This window comes from Pseudochaenichthys georgianus, chromosome 12 (assembly GCF_902827115.2).
Source record: "Pseudochaenichthys georgianus chromosome 12, fPseGeo1.2, whole genome shotgun sequence".
In the NCBI taxonomy this organism is placed as follows: domain Eukaryota; kingdom Metazoa; phylum Chordata; class Actinopteri; order Perciformes; family Channichthyidae; genus Pseudochaenichthys; species Pseudochaenichthys georgianus.
Genome location: NC_047514.1, coordinates 14829832 through 14849158, shown reverse-complemented (window position 1 = coordinate 14849158; position 19327 = coordinate 14829832). Strand labels below are relative to the sequence as shown.

The following is a 19327-nucleotide window of genomic DNA, read 5'->3' as shown; positions in this document are numbered from 1 at the left end:
ATCAGACAGGAGGAACTCAGAGGTGTCCTCTTCGTCCTCCATGTAGTCTAATTCCAGGACATCCTCCGCGGGCGAGACCATGGTGAGGTCTCGCCGGGAGCTCCCGCCTGGTGAGGCGTGGGGCTCCATTCCCGCGTCTCTTGCCGCCACTGGGTCCCAGCCTGAGACGGCGTGGGATCCCGGTTCCGCAGCTGCCGCTGTTAGTGAGCCCCGGACCGACACAGTGAGGGGCTCAGTCTCTGCGGCGGACGCCCCTGTGTCTTGATTGCCAAACGGCGAATCAGTGGACATGAGGGAGTCCTGTTCCAACAAGCTAGCTTGGTGTGCTAGCCGTCGGTGGAGGCTCTTTCGGGTGAAACGGGCACAATGCCCGCACGAGCTGGGGTTGTCGATAGCCTCCTGGGCGTGTTCCAGCCCGAGGCAGGACGAGCAGACTTGGTGTGAGTCTGTGCCTGCTATCTTCAACCCGCAGCCGCATGACCGAGCCTCCGAGTCCCTGACTCCTCTGGTGTGAGGGGGAGAGGCGTCACAACTCTAAACACCCATATGAAAAAGATTGGTTTACATTTTAATAATCAAATAAGTATGTGAACATAACCAATAACCTACCATAGCCAATAGCAAATAAATGCAACTTATTTTATTTTTGTTGTTCATTCATATCTTATTTTACCTAGTTAACATTTATTTATGCATATTTTTGTACCTCTCAAAAAACGATATTTTTGGTTTACTGTCCTATAGTATACATTGAAATGATTTCAAACCTGTTTACCCCAATAATTATAAAAGAGTGCCTTGGAAATATTTGTTTACATAAATTGCATTTATCTCTCTCGCTCGATCCCACACCCACTTTGGCTGTGAGCTGCGGACGCCTGATAAGCCAACACCCCCCACTTTCATCACTTACAGCGCCCATCGTACGGGGCAAATGAAAAGTGTAACTGGGGTGAAAAGGGTGTTACCTTGACTTAATTATGAATGTTGTTACATCAAGGCCGAAAATTAGGATGAGCGCAAACAGTCAAAATGTTTTTTTCCCCTCCCAGAGCTGCCATGTCTGCATAAAGCAGAGAGTTATGATCGGTCATAATAACACAGAATTTGGTGATGATTAAATATTTTACAGTGAGATGTACTCCCATACTTTTGGCCATACTCACGCAGCCCTACAAATGAATTGAGATTTCCACACAAATGTTCTTTAGCAAGTGTGCAGAGCAGTGTTGATTTAAAAAAGCAATTTGAAGGTTGGATAGTTGTAAACCTTTGTTTGTGTATATATATTCATAATTTAAGATGTAAATAATTCCAGTTTATTTGTAGTACTTTCTATTTTTATTGTGACATTTGGTGGGATCAATGTCTGCATTTGATACAGATAATGGAGCAGTTGCTTTAGGGCCACAGTGTAGGCCTACAGTATATCCCTTAAGGTCAAATAATGAGATCCTCGACCTCCGCCCCCCCCCCCCCCCCCCCCCCCTCTCGCACCTCCACACATAGCCCCCCCCACATATCAAATGCCAACTTAACCCCTGCTTCTAACTAATTAGGCTACCTTAAATAAAGTCACTATGAATGAAACCAGTTCAATACGCATTATTCTTATTCTTATCATTATGAGCGCAGCCAGTAACGGTAAGGTATCTAATTACTTATTTATTTAGTATTCCGTAACTTAATAACAGAGATGGTCAAACTAAAGTGGTAGAGACATGGCAGAAATCCTACAATGAAGCGGGACAGTGAAGTATTCACCCATGAGAGGGCGATCAAGAAAAGAGAGCGAGCGGCCCCGTTGAAGGAGTTTACAGATGAAAAGACACACAATCACAACAAGTAGGCTATTGTGCTATTTAGGTGTTTTTTTGTAAATAACCAACGGTATCATTGAGGAAGTAAAGTCCCCTGGTATGTCCCTTATTCCCTATACTGCCATGAGACAACTCAAAATCAAGTTTCCAAAATCCGACACTGAGGTGGTCTTAACGCACCGGCAGATGACAGCGCTGACAAAGTGTGTTTCCCGCAGCGAGACGCTACTAATTGTGGGCTTATCATGTTAATTCGGCCACAACAGAAAACATTTAAATAAACTCTCGCTCTCTCCAGAGGGGCAGGTCAGCCAAAAAGGTTAAACGGGCCGTTGCCCTGGCAACATTCAACCCTGTCTCTTAAAAATTACGTTCCCACAGAACTAAACTGCATTCTCAATTACGTTTAGCTAGAAACGTATTTTCTCCCACGTTACGTTAGTTATGAACGTATCTCAAATACGTTTATTTTCTACATATCTTCTAGAAACATGTTTTCTCCCAGGTTACGTTCCTTATGAACGTATCTGAAATACGTTTATTTTCTACATATCTTTGCCATTTATTGTCTTGCTTATAATGATGATAATAGTCATTTATAAATATCATTTTAGAGCACACCTTTGAAATCGACAATCGGGCTCGATATATGGTTAAATTAAAATCAGTAGGCGAGGCTGTAATTTCGCCAGCTGTTACTCTCATGTGCGAGGCAGAACATAATAGTTTGATCATGCCAAGAAGCTGCTGTGTCGTTTATTGCACCTCAAACATTAAAACAAATCCAGAGTTACGTGTTTCTGTACTTCCTCTAAGAAGAAAGGACAGTAACAGAAGAGCTCTGTGGCTTCAGGCTTGATCGCCGTTCAAATGACAGCGCTGGTTCCCCCTGGTTTCCCCAAAAGTGGGCGGGGCTGTAAAGTGAAGTAGATTTACTCTCATCTATTATTCAAAACCATTCTATTTATTCTAACGTAAATTACATGCCAGTGTTTTATCTTTTATTTATTTGTTTTTATTTTAAATCGTATAATGTCGGACTTTTTTTCCGTCTGTGAGGAAAATAAATGGGGCTCAGAGCCTCAAAATACTGAAATCTGTATTTTTTTAAATCTTTTCCTTCTAATTTATTATTCTTTTCTAAATAACACACTGTTATTTACTCAACAATAACACACAATTATCCTTGTTTTTATTTATTCATTTAATTCTATAATCTTGGGCTTTTTAGCCGTAAATAAAGTCACCGGAAACAGACGGGACATTTTGAGCGATACACACCACAAACCCACTAAACTGATTACCCAAGATCCTCAGCTTGAAGCTTGTTGATTGGATGTTTTAGCCGCAATGCACGCTGGGATATGGTGTTGATATGATATGGAGATATGATATCCGACAACGAAAAATAAAATAATACCTAATTCAGAGTGTGCTTGCTTTTCTCTTTGGAAGTCATCACATAACGGCATTGTAATACACGGTTCGGCTGCATTACATATTACACATCTGCCGTAATTCTTTATTTATAGAGAGAGACAAACAGGAGAACTGCTGCCAAAACTGAATACTTGACGTGGATCATAAATATATCAACAATTAAACAACATCTTCAATTTCTTTTCACAAAATACGTCTCCTTGCAGTATCGGGCGGTGGTGGCAAAGTCGATAGGGACTTGGCTTGGCAACTGGAAGGTCACCAGTTCATAGTCCCGGCAAGACCAAGTGCTACCGAGGTGTCCCTGAGCAAGGCACCGTTCCCTACACTGCTCCCCGGGCGCTGTTCAAAATGGCTGCCCACTGCTCCTAACACTAGGATGGGTCAAATGCAGAGAAACAATTTCCCCACGGGGATTGATAAAGTATATCAAATCAATAGTAATTCGGCTGACTTTCATATTTGATCCAATTGGTATATAGGTTATATTTACACCATAACGGTGCACAGCTGATCGAAAAGGACTTGTAGTTTTTAAAGATATTACTGATTTAATGTGATATTAATGTGTAGAAGTAAAACAAGAGAAATAGTATAGCAATATCCTGTAAAATTATGTAAAAACATGAATAAAACTACACATCTTCAGATGTTATACATAAGTGTCTACACTAATAATACAAAGTTATTATTAGTATGCTGTGTGCAGAGTTGGGTGTAACGCGTTACTTTGTAACGCGTTACTGTAATAATATTACTTTGTCGGGTACGGAGTAGTGTAACGCGCTACTTTTATAATCCAGTAATCACACTACAGTTACTAACATTGCCCCGACACGCGTTACTTCGTTACTTTCTAAAATCAGTCATAATCAAACCTCAACAAACACCTGCAAAGAACACATGCTAGTTGAAGCTAACGCACATAGCTGTTGTTTATTTATATCACACACACGTAGTTCTTCTTCTCTGTTTTCCGGTTGTTGCTTGTTTTGAATGACGAATACACACTACCGCTGCCTGCTGGTAAGGAGAGTTATTGCCACTCACGCATGCGCAGTTCGTACGTGCTCGGCTGAAGTCTGGCTCCAGTGCAACACATGGCCAACACGCAGGAGAACACGCTGACGCAACAGCGTGAGCAGAGATAGACTGCGCAAAATATACAGATAGCAGGAGACAGAGGACAGCCACGGTCAGATAGCAGGAGACAGAGGACAGCCACGGTCAGATAGCAGGAGACAGAGGACAGCCATGGTCAGATAGGAAAACATTCAGGAGCTATCTGGATCAGTCTTATGCGACAATGGAAACTGAACTAAAGAGAACATTTGAAACTTTAGCAGTCTGCGTGATCTGCCTGTAGGGAGGGGCGGGCCGGCCCTGCGAGTAAAGTAATGAGTAAAGTAACGAGTAAAGTAACAAATTACTTTATGTAGATAGTAACGATATTAAAAGTAATATGTAATATGTAATATATTACTTTTTTTTAGTAACGACCCCATCTCTGGCTGTGTGTACCTTGTGTGCACCGCCTAGTGGTTAAAGCATGTTATTGAATTATTTTTGTTGAATAATCTTATTTGATCAAAACAATATTAAGAGTACATACTTTCATAGGGGGAAAGTAGAAGGTCAATGATAGAAATATAGAATATAAAAAGTCAAGAAGATACTAAGTGATCTCTACAATAAAACAGTTTAGTGCTGGATGTACAAAGATATTAATAGGAGGATGTGCAAAACAGAAAAACGAATTAACCTTTATTAACACATTAAAAAATACTTTAGGTTAAGGTCTTCTTTTAAACAAGAAAAAAGCTCTGGGGGTATCTATCTACAGATGAATATTAAGCCTGACAAAGTACTTAACGTCTAAAATATTGCTTTCCTGCAATGTTAACTATGTTGAAACACTTATTTTAAATGATATTATACACATTAATTATACTCTTATGTATGTAGATAGAATAAGAAATGTGCAAAATATGACAGTTTAATGGTGGAGGTATACAGTACACACATATTGATAGATGTCTGTTGAGGAACCTGCGACCCAAGTTGTGTATAAGATCAATACACCTTAGAAAACCTTGAAATCTTGAAAGGGATATGCAAAATAGCCATTATACAGTTTTTAATTAACTATTAGTATAGAATAACGAGTAATGAATATACTTTATAAAGATCTGCAGATAAATGTTTAGTCTTCTCAAGCACCAACTATCAAATATCTCTCCTGATTGTTGGCACTTGACAATCACCTTCCCTGAATTGTATTCAGGTGTAACTAAAGTCTGCTTTAAGGGTTGTTTATATTCCACATCATTAATCAGAATCTGCAAAGTAACTAAACTAAATGTAGTGGAGTAAAAATACCAGGTTAACCTCTGAATTGTAGTGGAGTAGAATTACAAAGTAACAATGAGCTGTCGTGTGGGTATATATTATGGATACAAGCGATTTTCACCCATTTAGTAATTACATGTTTTAAATGTGTACACACCAATGTGTTTCCTATCGCCTAAACCTCCAGAGCTGTACACAGTTTAATACTGTCAACTTCTACATTTGGGAAAAACGTCTTTTAAAACTACAATTCCCAGTAGAGACGTGCCATAGAGAACATGTTGCGAAACACAATAGCCAGCATGTGTAGTTCTGGTGGGGCGTTCGAGTCCAGTTTTGAATAGTCTGCCGTGGTTTCGTTCCATTTCAAAGAGCTTGACGCTCGGCGTAACCTCGGCGCAACATCACGGGGTTTGTCAACGGGACTGTAGTCCCAAACGATAGCTGGGGATTATGGGTAGTGTAGTGTCTTGGGCCATCCTAAATCTCGAAATGTCCCGTCTGTTTCTGGTGACTTTATTTACGGCTAAAAAGCATGCTAAAATGCCCAAGATTATAGAATTAAACGAATAAATAAAAACAAGGATAATTGTGTGCTATTGTTGAGTAAATAACAGTGTGTTATTTAGAAAAGAATAACAAATTAGAAGGAAGAGATTTTAAAAAAAATACAGATTTCAGTATTTTGAATCTCTAAACCCCATTTATTTTCCTCAAAGACGAGAAAAAAAGTCCGACATTATACGATTTAAAATAAAAACAAATAAATAAAAGATAAAACACTGGCATGTAATTTACGTTAGAATAAATAGAATGGTTTTGAATAATAGATGAGAGTAAATCTACTTCACTTTACAGCCCCGCCCACTTTTGGGGAAACCAGCGCTGTCATTTGAACGGCGATCAAGCCTGAAGCCACAGAGCTCTTCTGTTACTGTCCTTTCTTCTTAGAGGAAGTACAGAAACACGTAACTCTGGATTTGTTTTAATGTTTGAGGTGCAATAAACGACACAGCAGCTTCTTGGCATGATCAAACTATTATGTTCTGCCTCGCACATGAGAGTAACAGCTGGCGAAATTACAGCCTCGCCTACTGATTTTAATTTAACCATATATCGAGCCCGATTGTCGATTTCAAAGGTGTGCTCTAAAATGATATTTATAAATGACTATTATCATCATTATAAGCAAGACAATAAATGGCAAAGATATGTAGAAAATAAACGTATTTCAGATAGGTTCATAAGGAACGTAACCTGGGAGAAAACATGTTTCTAGAAGATATGTAGAAAATAAACGTATTTGAGATACGTTCATAACAAACGTAACGTGGGAGTAAATACGTTTCTAGCTAAACGTAATTGAGAATGCAGTTTAGTTCTGTGGGAACGTAATTTTTAGGAGACAGGGTTGCAACATTAGACCGTACCTGTGCACGTCCCTGGTAATAAACATATGATAATCACCCTCCCCTATTTACCTGAGAGGTCTGTACGTACAAGCACTTAAGAAGAAGATTATCTTCAGGTTAAATTTAGCATGAACATAAAAATGCAATTACCATATGTATGACTATAATGGTCTCCGGGTGTTGCAAATGAAATTGAAGCCGTGTTGTCAGCTGCTTTCAGGAAGCTCATTCAGAAGATGACTTACTGAAGACTCATGGAATCGGCATCTTGTTATCACATTTGGTCGTTCTACCCATTATGGAAGAAATGTAGATGTGAAAAGTGGAAAGTGCTAATTGCATCATGGTCTTATTTGCATTTCATGTTCCTGTGGGAGGCTGTAAAATATAGATGTTGATGCATACTTATTATTTCTGATAAAATACAACTTTTCTTTGAAAGTTGTAGTTCTCTGTACTTTTCACAGCTCATAGCTCACAGCTGGCTTCAACACCTTGCTTCCACAATATTGCAGGTTGTGAGAATTCACATTGTGTGTAGGATGCTGCAGTGTGCCTTGCCTTTTCACTTATCAAACTCTCCCACATGTGTTTGGTGGGGAAGCAGTAAGGAGACTCTGGATTTAAGATAGTCCTGTCACAGCTTTGATGCAAGTTTTGGGTCACTGTACTGCTGGAAAATCCACTTAAGCCAGACGAGATGGAATACCTTTTCAGAATAGACTTATCATTTTTCTTTGGTCGATGTGGAGTTGATCCTGTGCAAGTCACCCACCCTGAACAACGGACAAATCCACATGCCAAATGAAAACCTGATTCAAATTTAAGGAAATAGCTACTCAGTTGTCAATGCTCATTTGGTTCATTTGGCTTTGCTAAAGGATGTAAGAGCTGCTCTGGCGCAAATATGTCTTATAACATGGTTCACCTGATCTTTGTCTGTCTTCATTTCAAGTTGCCCTAATCTTGTTCTTGATAAAAAGCTTATTTGGTTGTTGAAAATGTCTCCTATCCGCCTGTTCCTGCCTGCTTGTGACACAGCTGCAGTTTTGCTGAGAGAGAGTTTTCCAACACCTTGGAGAACAATGTGGCCTAAAATTCCATCACTGTTTGACATTGTTGCAAAGAGGCGGAGGAATTATCCAGAAGGACACAATGGTGTCAAAGTACAACAGAATAATAAAATGATGACACAATAATTGCGATATTAATTTGGAGAAAATAAAAGAGAAATATGTATTCCTTAATTTGCTAAAAGCGTTTCTGCTGCCTAATCCTAGATCTAGAAAATTATCATATTCATGAAACCGTTATCTGATTTTAAATAATAGATGTTCATTATTGTTAATTCATAAAATTCACATTTTCAAAGACATGTATTGCATTTATTTGACTGTTTAGAAAGGAAGTCATACAAAAGTTTCAGACAGCTTATATTTGGGAAAAACCTACCTTTCACACTGTGTGTTGCAGCCCAATTGGTCCTTTAAAGTTAATATTTAAACATAGTGGCTTTAAATTACTATCTCAATAAATGATGTCTCTGAAAGGAACCTTGCACATTAGGTGATTTCAATGTAGCATGTCAGCTAACCACAACCCCTGTGTGAGATGCATACACAAATGGGTGTAAAACTGTGACTCAAGTGTGGAAGTGAGCAAATGAAACCTCAGTTACCTCCTAGGGTGGCTGAGATGAGTATGTGGGTTCCATATTTCTTGATGATGGTGTCGATGAACTGCTGAGTCGTGGGTCTGCGGCCCAGCAGGCGTACGCTGTGCTGGAACTCAGGCATGAGCGGCACGGGGTTCCGCATCAGGTCCCTCCTCTCGATGGCTGTGTTCCTCACCTTCCAACGTGCAAATTCCCTGAGAAGAACAGGAAAAACAACCACATGATTAAGTGTATACAATCACACCATCAGTAATACTAGTAAAATGGCTTTAATAACAGTGTGGTAACACTTCAATATGCAGACTCCATCGCACCAAATTCATGTGTGGCTAAACAATTTGCAAATGGTAAAAGAAGACAGTAGTATTTTAATAATAAATAAAGCAGATTGAGGTTCCCAGATCTGAACATTTATAATATAGATAGTAAAGCAAAATAATAATGATTGTGTTGCAGAAGTTTCGTTTTCAGTTGTGTCCATTTATCACTCCGATATGAATATAAAAAAAACAGTTTTCTTGTTTGTTCTGTAATGTTTTTCATTTTTCATTTCAATTGCCTTAGGTCCTTTTTCTCTGTGTAAAGCTCGAACTTGAACCTTTAAGAAAAAGTATAAAAACCGCGAGTATAACTCACTGAACTCCGCAGGATTCTTCCCTTTTTGTGTTTGTAAAAACATTTGTGTGGATGGACCTGATGTGTTGTTACTGTTTGCACTAAGAAATGCATTCAGAAAACATTTCCAAGGGCAAATATTACAGGCAGTTCTGTAAATCTGAGGGTTACAGAAACAACTAAAACAAATATCCCTGCCCTGAGGATAGAAACGGGTTTTCTTAAGCTATCTGGGATTCAAAAGGAAGCACTCGTGTTGAGTCTGGCATATCCATGTGCTGAAAGTCAGTGATTAGGCATTCATGTAAGTATCTTTCCTTTGTTTGACAAACATTGTCAGTATAGAGAGCTGCATACAAATGTTTGTTTTTCAGGAAAAGCAGAGGCACATATGATTTCTGATGTATCGAGAAATAAATCATTATTTAAATGCAAATTGAATAAAAAAACTGTGATTTTCATCGCCATCTGTTCCCTCTGTCAATCACAGTTTGTTTTATATATCCAGATTGTACACACACACACCTCCACGAAACATACATGTATTTGCATGCTGATCTTTGGTGTCGGTATTAACGTGTGACACATATGCTCACACTTGTACCTGAAAGGTGATGATGTACACATAAAGACTGGAACACTCTTCGCACTGCTTAGATGAGCAAAAAACTCCATAGGGAGGAAAATGTAATTTCCTGATTACAGTCTGATAGTTTTAAAAGCACTTCCACCAAATTAAATGAAGTTTAGATTGAATTTAGATATGTTCAGTGATGCAGACTTTAGTGTATGAACGATGAGGCCAATTACGGTAAGTGTTTGATTTAAAGTGCACCAAAAGCTCTATCAGATTAGGCACAAACAAAAGGCTTTATCGTCTCAATAATTCCTACCTAAAAGCCTTGTTTACTTGAAACAATTTGAGTTCTGTTCAATAAGTGGATATATGTTGTATGTGAAATTCGACCAACACACTCACACACACACTCTACAATAAAAAAACAATCAGCAGGTTTGGAAGATTTGAGCTATGCTTTCGGATATTGCAATTAGTCTTACTAAAACAGGTATTTAATCTAAGATAAATCAAATTGGGTTATTCTTGCTGCCCTATTTAGTTCTTGAAAAAAATAGGACCGTAAGAACACAAAGAGAGCATTGAAAAAAGGGTGAAAGGGTTTGTACTTGTCTTCTTATCAGTGTGAAAACAGAAGAAAAGGCCTTTTTGAGATCGACTCTCAAGGTTGTTTTTTGTTCACAAGAAAATCCTGCATCCTATTCCAAAGCTCAGACTCATTGGTAGTGAGAAAAATATGTTTAAACAATAAAATAATACACACAAAGATATTCTTTTCAAGTTTACAACCTTAAGTTTGATGAAATGAACTCCTTGAATCAGTACGCTGAATATTTTCATGCGACACGGTTTCAGTCATAGATGCACTGTCTCCATATTTCTACATATGGAAGAGAGCAATAGCTGGCCTGATGTCTGCGAAAGAATATGATGTCTGTGTGTCCTTTACATTCCCTAATACTGCAGGTGCAACAAAACTCCTGCACATTGTCTTGATTGCAATCAAAACAAACCAAGTGTAAAAGATGAATTGCAGGAACTGATTTGGCCAAACACACTTATTGACATGCTTACATCATCATGACACAATTGCACTAGAGAATGCCAAATCATTAAAAGGTGGTTTTAGACTCAACAATGCTATTATCCACATATTTCCTTTGCAGACTTCAGGGGCTCCTAATGCATGATATTAGAACCTTGAAATGTTTAAAAGCAAATATTTTTAATATGGCTTTTAATTTGGGTTCACTTTCAATTCTCACTGGTATCATTGTCCATGTTTTACTGTATTTTTTCTGTTTTGCTTTTATTTTACATTTTAAATTGTCTTTTTTAAATTGTTTGATTTTAACCTATTTAAATTTCCTGTCAGCTTTAATTCAAGGGAATTTCATTAGGATCGCTGTAGGTGTTTTATCTTGTTCTGTATTTATTTTAATAGTGTTGTTATGTTTTCTTCTTGTTCTGTAAAGCACTTTGGGCAGCTTTGTGCATGAAAGGTGCTATACAAGTTTATTATTATTATTATCATTATTATTATTATTATTTAGCCATGAATAGGTGGTGGCCCCCAAAGTTGAGCGTCAGTTACTCAGTTTGGATTCTCCGACACACAGTCAGGGATGTGTCAGCCTGCCTGGGCACGACTTGGCGGCAGCACCTTTTAATGCTCCATTCAGCACTCTATAATAGCATTTAACATTGACGTCCTTTTTGCCAGTTGTCACACAACTTCATAATGTAGCCAAGATTTCAAAGGTAATATCTTGATAACTCTCTCAAGGAAAAGGTCCTTTTACACACTTAGTACTATCAAAGAGCCGTAAGGAGTACACGTAGCAGGGTTGCCTTACATAGGGGCTGAGTGACACTTCAGTGTGGTGCCAGTCATTAAGGAGAAGAGGCATTTCAATTGAAGGAACTTGGATTTTCGTGAAATTTTGCCAAACAAATCAATACAATAGGTTTTTGCTTTTGGCCAGTAGCCGACCATCCAATCTCAATGTTTCCCTCCAAGGGTGAAAGTCTGTCCCTGAAGTATAATAACAAAAACGATTGAATGATTGCTAATAACGTTACATGCTTTTACAACTGACAGGAGAACGCTGCAGCACTTTTTTCTTACTCTGTCTGATCTCTAAAATCCTCGAGTAAAGTTTTTCCAACCTGATATTCCATTAAGGCTTTGGGGCAGACTTGCTGAGGTTTTCTTTTGAGTACTTTGCAATTCCTCAAAGACACAAGTCCTCATCCAGGGGGACAGGCCTCAGCACTCATACTAGTACATGCTGACTCAGCTTTCACTCTTGCTCCATGACTTAGCTTTATTAGAAGTACATGCTGGCTGTTATTTCTGAACTATGGAGCAAACATTCAATCAGGAGAACTGCGAGAAGCCTTCAGATTTGCAGCAGATGAACCAACATATCCCTCCGTTTATTCTGTCCCCATCTCTCTCTGTGTCCCTCCCTGCTGCCACGTCCCTTATCAATTCATTTCCAGTGAATCCTCCTCATGGCTCCGTCACTGCCAATTATTATAAAACTGTATATGGCAGCCATATGTACTGGTGCTCTTCTGCCCCAAATTAGACATGCCAGCAGATGGATCCTGCGACATGATTCAGTGATTCACTCCACAGCTCCAAGACTGTCTTTAATGACCTATCAAAGGAGGTTAAGAGGAGATAAATGGCATTGCAGCAGTATAGGGGGAAATGGGAACGTAGGTGATTATTGCTTTATGGTGTTCACGTACAGTAACTCATGTGGGAGGCTGGGTTTATTATATTTGCGTGAAGAAGTGACCTACAGAGAATACAAAAACATGATATGGATATCGAGGACTCATGAATAAATACTTTGTCTCCTTTTTTACTACAAATGGCACCCACAACCTTGAATATTTGGGAATATGTTAATAGTGGACGATCCAAAAAAGGCTTACACACCTGTGCATTATAATATTCTGTATTGATCCCTAATACATACTGTAGATGTATGTATTCTAACAAACACCTATGTCTAGGCATTTAATGAGGTATTCATATCAAGCCTTTGAATGTCTTGGTTCATAACCCTTAGAAATATTGGATTGGATATATTTAGCTTTATATTTTTGTATTTGATGGTGGTGTTAGATTAGTGCTAATTGTGCCCTTTAGTTTCTCTCCTTTTGTGTGCAGCAAGAGGGAGAGCAAACCGTTTTCAGACCGCAGTGAAAATGCTGTCAGTTGTAATGTTATTTAGAAAGGCTAAGCACCAATAAATATGGATTAAAACTGAACATTGTGTTGCATGAAATCATGTTTTCATTTTGGACATAATTGCATCTATTTCTTAAACATTCTGACATTCTGGTTGTATTAATAATGTTGGGAAAACTCCAATTGGAAGAAATCTACACAGCCGCAGCTAGAAATGTATTCTTAAAGTAGTAGTAATAATACTAACAATATTAATGTAGATTCATCTTTGTCTGCAGCTGTGTAGAAATACCGGATAGAATGGATGAAGAAAAAAAAGGCTGCGCATAATTATCGAATCTTGACCCAGAATTCAATTAAAACGTTATGAATACAGTTTTGAAATATTTTGTAGAGCCTTACAAGCAGCATTTTGGCATTCTGAACAAAGAGTTAGCTCTATAGGACTCGGTTTTTCTTCTTTGAAGCGTCTTCAAAAGTCAGTTAATCCCCCAGAGACCTCATTGAGACCACCATTTTATCTGAATACTTTCCAATGCTTGTATCTTCACAGTCCGATAAATGTGGACAGTGGTTGCTAGGAAATATGTTATTATAATCAAACAGCCAACCTTTCCATTTCAACTCAAAATGACGAGCAGATTGTAATAATATTTGCAGCGCAGACATTCAGAGCTTCACTATGGAAGTCAACACCTGATCAATAAAGCCAGTAAGAATAGCTTTGATTTGCTTTATTTAGTTTTCACATTAAATATTGATATTAAAGTCCTGCTCCTTCCTTCTTATTACAGCCAATTACAGAGAGCGCATTTGAAGATACTTGAAAGTCATCTTTGAGATAAACAAATGCAAATCATGGACCTAGAGAGAGATGGCAGAACGACAACAAATTAAAAAAATAATTCAGAATACAAAACATATTTCTGCCAGTGTCCCAGTTTTATTATTATAAACTAATTGATTATTTACAAGGAGTGTAACGCTCCATGTCTTGCATCAATCCATCAGCCTCAAATTATACCAACTCAACTGCATCTCTCTGCTAAAACAAATAAACAGAATTAATTACTCAAACTTCAGTAATTAACTTAGAATTCATAAAACCAAAGTATTTGCAATTTTCATTTATTGATCATGCTGGTGACTAGAGATTAAAACGGTGCTGTTAAACATTAGGTTAGTAATTCATCAGATGTTCATGAAAGGAAACCGCGCTATAAATAAATCGCTCTCGCTATTTGCAACAGATGTTTCAACTGCGATGGAAAAATGGTATCTTTGGAGTTCTGGTTTTACAAATCACCTCCATGTGGAACAAATTGCTTACCGGATTACCTGTTTCTAATTGTTTTCACCAAAAACATAATCCAGAGCAGTGTTACTGTATGCTTAATTATATCTGCAAGGGGTATTCTTGAATCCAACATGACCTTTTTCACTGATCATAATCGTTTTTTTTAAGTATTATTTTTGTATGATTGTTTAGGCCCAAATCAGAGCAATTTCTAACAGCCTGGGCCACTTTGTGTGTGTTGGAAAAGAAAAAAGGTTGTAAGAACTTTGTTGTGTCTCGTCAGATTTGTTAATATTATTTCTCTGTTAGTTTATATTGGCAAGTCCGTGTCTGCCATTTCCTGTTTTACTTTGTTATTTCCTTTCTCATTTTAGGTAGTTCGACACCTACCTTGTCAGTATGTTCACTGACCTGATTACCTGCCCCACCCTTATTGTTTGCACCTGTGGAGTCCCTTGTATGTGTATATATTCTGTGTGTTCCCTGTGCCAAGTGCCAGATCGTTTTTGAACCTTGTGAATGGATTACCTTGCTTATCACCACAGTAACAACCTTTTTTTTAATCATCTTTTGTCTGGTGTTGTGCATTTGGGTCCTTTCAGTTTTTGTGTGCTCCAGTTGTAACAAATGTGGCCAGGCTGTTGATTTTAACAGAATGTGTTTTTTGTTAAACTAACTCCAGCTCACTTTCAATGACAAGCTGCAGGGCAAAACTGTACTTTAACAGTAGTGTAATCAACTTATTTTTAACCTTAAGGTTTAGCGTGAAGCAACTGATGAGTTATTGTTTATAGATTAGGAATGCAGAGGCAAAGAACAATGTAATGCCTGGCAACTATTAAAAAACACTGACATGTTGTTATGTAAACTGAAAAAGCAACATGGTTTGCCTAAATATGGAAGCCTACAATTGCGTGCTCTGAATGGGAAATTAGAAAGCAATTACCTTACTCATCTCGATTAGAGTTGACTTAACTTGAGTTAAAGATGTTATAAATATCATAGTACTCTCTCTAACCATAGCTTGGAGATGTCAGTTCATCACACCTTCCAGGCACCGTGTTGTCTACTTCAATTAGAGTTGGACCACATTGACACCGAGCAAACAATACCCTAAAGCTCTGACAGGGGCAGGAAAGGACCATCACACAGCCAGCGTGTCGCCAAAGGCTCTTTGTTGATCCTGGATTAAAAAAACCTTGAGAGAGCATGACAGATATTCAAAGTGATGTGGCACCGAGGAAAGACAGGCACAGTGTTAAAGTAACTGAGTTGGGAACTGGCTTCGGAGAGTCAAGAGACAACATGGACGACTCTAACATGACATCAGAAAACAATACAAGCAGTCAGTAAACTACAGAACTTGTCATACGTAGCTTCTTGTTCACCTCTATCCTCCTCCCTTGACAGTTAAATGCATTTCATATTTAGAAGGATATGTTTCCCTGTTACATCTTGACCTTTGTCAGTCTGTGCCATTGTATCTTCACTTCACACACCTGAACAACCACTCATGATAAAACAAACAAAATAAAAATGTTACACCACGCTATAAACATGTTGACGTTATCAAAACACTAATACTTTATTTGAAGCAGACAAGATGCTGTCGTAAAGGGCAACAGTGTGGCACAGCATTTTACGAGGAACATTTAAGGATGCACCTACTGTGGGAAAAAAAGATCTAACATTAGTGCAGTGTAAACCTCAAGGAGTGTTTTGTGGACATTTTAAGCGTTTAACATACAGTGGTAAATCTGATGGAGTGCAGAAAGATTGAAAAATATTGGAGGATAATATATATAGCAAGTTCATTATTTTGTTTATCTCTTCTGTTTCAACTTGTACAAATATTAATGAGAACACAGGGCATATGTATTGAATAAACATGAATAGGCTTATAGGCTTTGAACTAAAACATTACTTAAAAATAGGAGAAATAGAAAATAAACTACATTGTGTACATGAGAGATCCAGGAGGATCATTTGCATAATTCTGTACATCTGTGAGCTCATACTGATCGCTATAACAGACGGGTAATGATTGACATGCAACAGCAGCTGTTAAGGCTTGTGTTGTACTGAGTCACGTCATATTTGAACAGTAGCAGCATTTCATAATAGGCCTGTAAAGGGGCAAATGTGGTTTGGTATAATTTAAGGTAATTTATCAATGTATGTCAGTTTTGTTTAAAAATGTAATATGTATATTGTTTAAAAATGTATATTATATAAATGCTTGTCAGTTTTGTTTAAAATGTAATATGTATATTGTTTAAAAATGTATATTATATAAATGCTTGTCAGTTTTGTTTAAAATGTAAAATGAAGACTGCTCTGATGTTATAAGGAAACAGAAATAATGTTTGCATACAAAGTAATTTAACATTTAAGCTGTTTATTATTTTAACAATGTTAATGTAGGATTATTTAGAAATTACACTTTATCTGAGCTGTTATCACATATTCATGAACATTGAGTCTGTTGGTGTAGGATAAAAAATAGATAAGTGTGACACATGAAGGCTGCACTTCTTAAAGTTTTAAGACCAACAACGTCATAACTTTGTAATTCAAACATTGCTGCAATATACAAGGATACAATATATATCTTGCAGGAACAGACAATGTTTTATTAAGAGTTAGATCATTTTTTTAAGACTTTACATTCATATTATGTAAGCCCTGTTGACCCACAGCTCCTGCTATAGTATCCACTGACATCTTCCACAGCTTTTACTTCCTTCACATTCTCTCTGTAGTCCTCCAGTTGTGCGTGCTACCTTTCACACTGTACATGCCTGGTGAGTCAGTCAGTTCTGCTATTCTTGCACATATTCCCATGATGTATATTGAATTTAAGAATGACTAAATGAGGGACACAAACTCTTGGTTACAGGCTGGGTGGTTGTTACTCAATAATGTATAAATGTGGCTTTGCATTAAACGAAAACCTAATACCACAGTGAATGACATCTGAAGTGGAAACATGAGAAGGACGCTCTCTATGACTTGGTTATTTTTGTAAACGATACGTACAAACAGTTTGGTATTCCAGTGGAGCCTAGCTATTTCGAAAACAAAGCCATAAATGGAAGTTGTTTTTTTTTAAATTGTACACAGTAATTTGTGTTCCTCCCTCAAGATTTAAGTTGTTTCATGGTGCCTGTGAAATACAAAATGTCATTGAAAAAGCTGTGAGTTTGGTGCCACTGATGTGAAAGACAGCATCAATTTTGTATGCTTTGATGAAGGATGAACCTTTCATTTCTAGTCATTTGTTCCACTTCTTGTATTTTAGGGATGACTTGGCTAATACTTCAAATGCTGGTTGAAAGGGATACAATACAACAACATCATTTTGATCTATCTACTTTAGTCAAATTCACTGTCAGCAAACAAAATACTCTGGAGGGTAACAGTCTATTTCCAACAACCAATCAAATCGAGTGGAGACATAAACGACTGTCGCTCCAATCCTTATATCAGCTGGACTTGAATGGATAGCAGCTTCATTCTAACGTGACTGCAATTGTATGAGAAAAACATTGGGATATGAGATTATTTCTCAGTGAACTGCGACACATGCTTAGAATTCAGCGAGGTCATTTACCAGTTCCACATTTTCTGTATTTATACAACAATTTTTGCATAACATTTTGGTACAGAAGCAGTGCTTATGCTAATGTTAACAGTTCCGATTAGCATAAACATACTGATCAGTGAAAACAACCATTACATTAAAAAAGGAGATAGAAGAAGACAAAGGCGTGTCTGTAAACACTTTTTTTTGCAAAACTGATAATAGATGCTCCTAGCTAGAGAAAGCTTTTTAGTGTTCCTAATGCACCTTATCAGCCAATATGTATGTTTACTCGATCACTCCACTTTCATACATTTGTATAATTGTCGTTTTTTATGGTAAAAGTGTGACTGAGGGATGAGGAAGTCAGAAATAGGGCTTCTAGAAAGATGAGGATCATTATTTTGTTGTTGTCAGAGTGAAAAATAAGCTGCTGCAAGTCCAAACTAATGATAAGTGAAACTATTTAGAAATGAAAAGGGTTGGAAACTAACAAATGACCGTGTATGCAGGAATCATCCTCACCCTGATGATCTCATTTTGTCTATCACCATAATGCCATCTTATAGAAAATAATTAGCAAATGATCCTACTAATGTATACATTCTATTATAGCATCCTACATTATTTACAAAAGACCATTAATCATTCCTGAGACGTTATTGAGTGAAGATTTGCCACACTGTTCTTTTTAGAGCCTTGCTCAGCTGACTGAAAGTGGTAAACCATGAGGGCCTCAACAGAACATTCTGGCAAGCTGCAAAGACTGGGGGAGACTTTGATCCAATAATGGTAATTCCCCCATGAATGACTTTGTGAAGCGATTTTGTCTTCCCACTCAGTATTGACTTATTATCAAGCCTTTCATTCTGCACATGGTGTTCGACACAGACACAGTGAGGCATGATCTCATGTATTTGGATTTGATATATTTTCAGGCACGTAAGTAAATGGTATTACATCTAGATCACCATGTAACCCAGCAGAGTTTATGAATGTCCATCTGCATTTCAGAGGCTGCCTCCTTAGGGCTTCCAGGATTACATGTTTCATTGCATTACTTTTTCATTTGTCCAGTTCATGTGATTTACCAGTGATAGATGAGCACCCAAAGGCACACACTTGGTAAATACAATTTCATTAGAACCATCTTCACCTTATTGGGATTGACCGTACACTTAACAAAATGCAGACAATTGATACTGCTACACTACTGGTACTGGCATTTATAGTAAGGACTGCAAAAGATACAATTTTCGGGGAAAAAGGGAAATAAAGTTACATTTAAAGTGGTTTAGAGCAATTCAATTGAATTATCTTCACAACTAAAATGTGTTGTTTTTTCCTTCAT

At 37.7% G+C, this 19327-nt stretch overlaps 1 protein-coding gene across 1 annotated transcript in view; it reads right to left on the bottom strand.

Moving 5' to 3' along the window:
- Window positions 1-19327, bottom strand: part of brinp1 (bone morphogenetic protein/retinoic acid inducible neural-specific 1) — a 132286-nt gene that overhangs the window by 72895 nt on the left and 40064 nt on the right. Inside the window, exon 3 of the mRNA XM_034096529.2 lies at window positions 8700-8890. Coding sequence (XP_033952420.1) covers window positions 8700-8890 — 191 coding nt within the window. The remainder of the gene's footprint in view (window positions 1-8699; window positions 8891-19327) is intronic.